Source organism: Meriones unguiculatus, chromosome 17, assembly GCF_030254825.1.
Source record: "Meriones unguiculatus strain TT.TT164.6M chromosome 17, Bangor_MerUng_6.1, whole genome shotgun sequence".
Lineage (NCBI taxonomy): Eukaryota > Metazoa > Chordata > Mammalia > Rodentia > Muridae > Meriones > Meriones unguiculatus.
Genome location: NC_083364.1, coordinates 60,921,800 through 60,929,185, shown reverse-complemented (window position 1 = coordinate 60,929,185; position 7,386 = coordinate 60,921,800). Strand labels below are relative to the sequence as shown.

General features: G+C 35.2%; 1 protein-coding gene across 1 annotated transcript; it reads right to left on the bottom strand.

The window, feature by feature from the left end:
* Positions 1–5,025: 5,025 nt before the first annotated feature.
* Positions 5,026–5,952, bottom strand: LOC110542764 (olfactory receptor 5K3-like). The gene has a single exon (XM_021629279.2). It carries the CDS (start codon positions 5,950–5,952, stop codon positions 5,026–5,028), a length of 927 nt encoding a protein of 308 aa, XP_021484954.1.
* Positions 5,953–7,386: the final 1,434 nt, after the last annotated feature.

Sequence of the window (7,386 nt, the reverse complement as noted above, 5' to 3'; positions counted from 1 at the left end):
GACAATGCAGCTAGTTCTGATGATCCCTGTTAGGCGAGGATCATATGGAATGGGAAGAGAGCCTTCCATAAGTGGACTTGAGGAAGGGCATGGGAGGAGATGAGGGATGGAGAGTGGGATTGGGAGAGGATGAAGGAGGGGACCACAGCTGGGATACAAAGTGAATAAACTGTAATTTATAAAATAAATAAATAATTTTAAATAAATAAAAATAATTTCACTTAACACAAACAAAAAGTAGCATTGTGGATTCAGATAAAAGGAATTCAGCACATATTAAAGATCTTTTTTTTTTTTTTCAATGCAGTTTATTCAGGAACATTGAACAATCCTCGGACCCCGGGGAAAGCCAGCCCACAGCTTAAATAGCCTCTGGGTAGCCAACCCAGGCGTGCCACAGGGGCAATGCAGATAGGTCCACATACATGGAAGCAAGCCAGATTCTCGGCCTTAGCCAAATGTGGAGTTGTTCGTGACAGAGAGCACTCACCATCGGGAAGGTGGAAGGCGGAAACCAGCTCCATCTTTAAAGCATAGCATTCCGCAGCTCTCTACAGTTCCCCCTTTTTGTTTTAGACGCATCAGGCAAGAGTAGAGGTCTGATCTCTGATATTAGAAATAAATTGGGACTTTGTACAGATGTTCATTTAGGTGTCATCCACCCAAAGAGCATCAGACCCGTCTGATACCTTTTTCTCAGAGGCGGGACCTGGGGCATCAACCCGCATTAAGAACATATTAAAGATCTTAATATAAAGGGCACAATGAAAATCCAGTACATAGAACCCAAAATACCAGAAGAACTTTTACAAAGAGCAGGTAAAAGACTATATTCAACAAGAAAATTATAACCATAACATACATCTAGTAAATTTTGTACAAATAATGTTTGAGGTCAGACCAAAGCTACCAGTCACAAAATTAATATAAAAATTACCTCATCTATTACAAAATTTTCAGTTTTACTAGAAAAGGACAACCTGGAGGTATCATTGATTAAAAAAAAATAAGTAGCTTCAATGATAATTCAAACTTGTGATAATAAAAGGATCTGTATAAATACAGCAGCTAAAGTCTGTGGGCAAATGTTTCAATGCCCATTCATAATATACTGGTTAAACACACAGCAAAGTGTTATATGAATACATATATACACACACACAATGAAAGTCAAATATTCCTACATACAAATATGGAAAAAGTTCAAGGTTTTGTTGTAAATTTTAACAAAATTGGAATGTGGCCATTGGGACAATGTAGAAGAGGGTATAAGACTTTAAATGTTTTATCACTTACTTACTTACCTTTGATGTGTGCATAAGTACACAGAAGACCTGTGGTGGTCTGTTTTCTTCTTCAACTACATAGACCTCCTGGATCACACTTAAATCATTTGGCTTGAAGGCAGGCACCTTTACCAAATAAACCATTTCATTGCTCCAAATGGTAGTGTTTTTTTATGTACAGTTTGTTTGTTTGTTTGTTTGTTTTCAAATAAGCACAATAAATGTAAACTGGAAAATAGTAAACATTGTCACTTGAATAAGGTCTTTGGGAGATGTCCAGTTCTTGTTTTGGATCAGAAAATATAAAACTTGAGGACCAGTTCTCATGACTGAGAGCTAACAGTATGTCAGAAACTGCTGAGATAATAGCAGAGTGATTCAGTAACAACTTTGGAGTTCTCTAGTTGAGTTCCCACTAACTGAAGAACAATAATTAGATATTACTTAAATGTTAAATGTCAGGAATTTATAGTGATCATTTTAAAAGTTAATGATGTTCAAATACATCAATAGAACAATTTATTCCAAAAATGGAAATAAATTTGGTAGAGTCTGTATTTCTAGGTGAGTTTTGTGTATTTTATACTTGCAAGGGTTTTATACCTGCAAGTAAAGACTTGAATATTTAAAGAGAAAGGGAAGGAGAAAAGACAACAAAAGAGGAAGAAAGTATTGAAGGTCAGAAGAGAGTGAAAAAGTAAAAGAAAGAAGATGAGAGGGGAAGCAAAGAAAGATTAAAGAGGAAGAATGGGTAGAAAGGAATCGGGAAGAGAAACAGGAGATTAAGAAAAGGAAAACCAGAGGAGGAAAAAGAAAGAACGAAAAGAAAGGGAGGAGAAAGAAAGAGAGTGCAAGGAGAAGGAAAAGAGAAAAGAACAGGGATGGACGAAGGGGAGGCAAAGAAGGGGAAAAAGGGGAGGAGAAGAAGAAATAGAAGATAGAGAAGAGACAGGAGGAGAGGGGAGAAAACAGAGGGAAGAGAGGAAGGGAAAAGTACTGAGCAGTGAAGGAGAAGGAAAACTTTATCATAATCCAGAAAAATGGGTAAAAATAAAATTCAGTGATTCAATAAAGCACAGCAGACAGGAAATTCCTAAATATCTTCACAAAAACAGTGAAATGAGAAGCAGAATAAAAAGTGATTGCTGAAAGGAAACAAGGCTTATCACTTCACAAGAAAGACTGTCCTTTAGACAGATTCCCATAGCATTTGTTCTGTCCCATGGCTCACTCACAGTCTACAGTTCCACTGAAGCACTCTCTTCCTCAAAGACTGACTTTTAATGTGCATTTTATACATGATGTTACTTATTTTGAAAAAATATTTTGAGATTATAATTTTATTATATCATTTCCCCCCTCTTTCATTACTCCCTCCAAACCTTCTCATGTACCCCACACACTGCTGTAATTTCAATTTCTCCTCCTCCTCCTTCTTCTTCCTCTTTTTTTTTTGGGGGGGGAAGTGGTTTCTCTGTGTAGCCTTGGCTGTCCTGGACTCACTTTGTAGACCAAGCTGGCCTTGAACTCTCCGAGATATGCCTGCCTCTGCCTCCCCGAGTGCTGGGATTATAGAAGTGCACCACCACACCTGGCTGGTATTTCTATTTCATATACTTTTTTAATTAATTTTTTATTTTTTCACATTAATTATATTTTATTCGCTTTGCATCCCATTCGCTGTAGCCCCCTCCCTCATTCCCTCCCAATCTCACCCTCCATCTCTCATTTCCTCCCATGCCCCTCTCTAAGTCCACTGATAGGGGAGGTCTACCTCCCGTCCATCTGACCCTAGCTTATCAGGTCTCATCAGGACCGGCTGCAATGTCCTCTGTGGCCTTGCAAGGCTGCTTCTCCCTTGGGGATGGGGGGTGGTCAAAGAGCCAGCCACTGAGTTCATGTCAGAAACACTCCCTCTTCCCCTTACTAGGAAACCCACTTGGATACTGAGCTGCCATGGCTACATCTGAGCAGGGGTTCTAGATTATCTCCATGAACGGTCCTTGGTTGGAGTATCAGTTTCAAAAATACCCCTGTGCCCAGATATTTTGGTTCTGTTGCTCTTCTTGTGGAACTCCTATACTCTTCACATCTTACTAACTACCTCTTCTGTCATTTCATATCCTTTTTGTTCATTAATTTTTTGTCACATTTATTATCTACCTATCTTTCTTGTTATGTATCTGTCCATCTATCATTTAACCATTGGTCTATCATCCACCTATCTTTCTATCTATTTATCCATCTGTCTATTAGTCAATATATCATCTATTTTTACATAAATGTGTTGAAAATTGTAACTATATTCTATTTATTTATAAATAGAATATTTATATTGTTTATATACTTGAGACTATATGTCTTCTTAAGTATATAATATAACCTGCTTACTATACCTATAGTTATTGGTATAAATATTTTTTTCAGAGCTAACCATTGGCATGGTGTCATCTTCTGTGGGGAAGGCTGTTCCTCCTGATCTCAGGATTCCATAGTTTCCTGTAGTTCTTTGTATAGGGTTGAAGCATTTAAATATAATCTCTACTTCCCCAGTTTTCAAGCTTCTTGAGAAAAAGCAATATTGATTCAAACTCTTGTCAGAATCAGAATGAGAATGGAAAACTACTGATACTTCTGTGCATAGAATTTCACTCAAGGAAAACATAAAAGAATGCCTGATTAGTCAGTAAGAATTAAATATCAAAGCCTTATCACAATAAATAGTACATTTTTGAGCAAATATATTTTTTCTTTGATGAATAGCTAGAGATTTTATATATCTAGATTTTTCACTAGTTTTTTTTACTTCATCTGGCTTGAATGACACCTCACTTTTTTAAAGTTATGAACATACCAATGATTTTCATTTGAGATTATGAAGGTATTTTTTGTAATAACCAGCATACAGTGATAATTCCACAAAAGATAAAAAATTCGGGTTAATAGCTTCATATGGGAGTATACAATGGACAAATAATCAAATAAAGAAAAATAAAAACATATAGCAATTTCATTGTAGTAGCATCTCATTTAAAGCACAAGTTTTACACACAACTATAGTTCAGAAAATGTGAGAGCAAAAAATGACTAATACTAAACATGAAAATAACCTTCCTTTCCTTTCCTTTCTATTTTCCATTCCTTTCCTATCCTTTCTCATTTCTTTTCCTTTCCTTTTCTTTTTCTTTTCTTTCCTTTCCTCTTCTTTTCCCTTTCCTTTCCTTTCCTTCCCTCCTTTATTTAGAAAGCAAATATTTTAGATGAGTACATGTTGAAATATAATCTCTTGAAAGAACAAATGTTAAGTTGAAAATTAAATGGAACCATAAATTTTACCTTCCATTGATGGCACTGCATATAAGATGATAAATAGAAGCTTATAATTTGTTGAAATTTTAAGAACTGAAGTTAAGAAAACTTGCTAATGACATTAAATAAATTCTACCACTAGAAATAGTAACTGTTTTTAAAAATTAATTAGGTGTGTTGAAAACTGTGACTACATACATTGCAATATTTCAATAAATCTGTAATTTATTCTTGAGAATTTCAAACATATTTAACAGAATTTCCTTCTTATGAACTAATGTTATTCAAATGTTTTCCTTTTTAATAATTTGATCAAATTTTTTATTTTCATTTTATCACTTTCTCATTATGTGTGAGTTTAGAATGGGACATTCTCAACTTTAGATCAGTTGTCCAAATCAGATGATCCTTGTTTTCTAATGTCCCAGAATCATCTTTTCTTCATGGTTCTTTTCATCACATTTATCACTTCCTTATTTCTTAGACTGTAAATGAAAGGGTTTAATAAAGGAATTACAAGGGTATAAAAAATAGCTACAGGTATATCTTTATCTCCTTCATTGTCTGAATGTGGTTGAGCATACATGAAGAGAAGGGATCCATAGAATATTGACACAGACAGAAAGTGGGATGCACAAGTTGATAAGGCTTTGCCTCTACCCTCTTTAGATTTCATGTTGAATATAGTGAAAAGGATATAGAAATAAGACACCAGCACTATGGTAATAGTGAAGACTTGAATTGACCCTGCCAAGATAAGTAATATCAGTTCATTGATTCGTGGATCAGTACAGGAGATTCTATATAATGGAAGGACATCACAAAAAAAGTGGTTGATTACATGAGACCTGCAGAAGGTTAATCTCAACAAAAGTCCTACTTCAATCATAGGATGCAAGTTTCCTGCTATGTAGGCTCCTGTGGTCATCTGAAGGCAGAGCTTCTTGGACATCATGGTGTGGTACTGCAGTGGGTTGCATATGGCCACATAGCGGTCATAGGCCATTGCTGCCAGAAGAAAGCAGTCTGTGGTTTCAGCAAGACAGAGAAAATAGAACTGTACCATGCATTCATATAGGGAAATCCTTCTGTCCACAGAGAAGAAGTTCTCTAGCATCTTGGGAGTGATGGCACAGGAGCAGCAGGAGTCCATCAGAGCCAGGTTGCCCAGAAAGATGTACATGGGTGTGTGGAGACGGCGTTCCATGTAGATCAAGGCCACCAGCCCGAGATTCCCCACCATGGTGATCAGATAGATGGCAGAGAACACCAGGAACAGAAGGATCTTCAGGTCTGGGTGATCTGTGAATCCCACCAGAACAAATTCATTTGTCACAGAGTAATTGTTCTCAGCCATCTCACCTTGTCTGTTGCCACTGGAATCACAAAGATATAAAATTGTAATGATGAGAACATAGTTTCCTGCTTATGTTTGCTTTGTATAAGAAGGAACTTTCTTCTTTGTTCACCTGCTATTGTCTCTGATATGCAGCAAACTATATTTGTTGAGAGTATTTATTCCCATAGAGTGTTGGCTTCTATGATCTCAAAGTTTAACTCAAAATTTACAGGAATACTTTTAATTTGCAAGAAGAAACTTTTTTTAGTGGAAAAAATGTTTTTTGTGCATTTATATAATTATATCATAAAAGTTTAGGGCACACATATTTAACTTATTGTTCCAAAATAAATTTGTTGCCAGGTTTGTTAAAGATCACTGAAATAAATTTGGAATAAAATTTTCTATAAATGTGTTTTTATGTAACTGAAAATTTTACATTAATTTTTAAACTGGAAAAAAATCTTAAAAGTATATTGCCAATAAATTAAATTTATTTTTATGAACTGCACAATGATTACTATGGACTATTGAATGTATACTTATCTCTAAATAAAATTTCCCAAAAGTTGAAGGAATAACAATTTTCACTTCTTTCATCTCATTCATACACATTTAAAAGTATCGATTCTTTGTCATTAATCTCATTACATTTCCTAAAGGTTTAAATCCTCCCTCTACTTTGAAAGGCTAGTTTACATATAATGTTAATTACAGTTGTGCCTGATCAGTCTTGTCTACCACTGAGCTGATCTCCTAGTTCCTTATTTTTTCAAAAAGAATTTTGAATTTTGAGACAATTTTATTGCTATCCATTCTTTCACTGAAGACTCTCTGCAGCTCAGATAAACTTTCAATTTTCAATCCCAATGCCTTAGTCTCCTAAGTAGCAAGGATTTGGGACCAGCACCACATGACTTAACTAAAACTTACAATTCCTTGTGTATGATCGACATTACTTTATTTTTCTATATGTAGTTGAATGCTTTTACCATATTGAAAGCATTTTGAGCTCAGGTGTATTCTCCTTCTCTGAAACATGTGAAGTGTTTTGAGGAGAGATAGGATTATTTACACTCCCAACTTCACTTAGTAAAGTGGGTGATTTTGCTTTGAGTCTCTGACTGGACCTTTCACCAGTCCTTTATTTCTGCATAGTCTGTAATCTCGATATCTCTACCTTATGAGCAAGTTTTCTTTAAAGAAAATTAACTTGACTTTTCTGATTTTGTTTCTTTAGGAAATTCTGCTTTTCAAAGTGTGCCATGACAAAATAGAGCTTCATAAAGATGGATTCACTTCTCTACTTTTATGTTTCTAAACCTTAAAAATAAAAAAAAGAAACTTAAATTCGAGAATTCTGAATCTAAATTTCATTTTGCTTTAGAATGCTAATACCTCTCAATACTGAAAATATATCCACTGGGACGCATTGGCTGACAAGTTGAATTT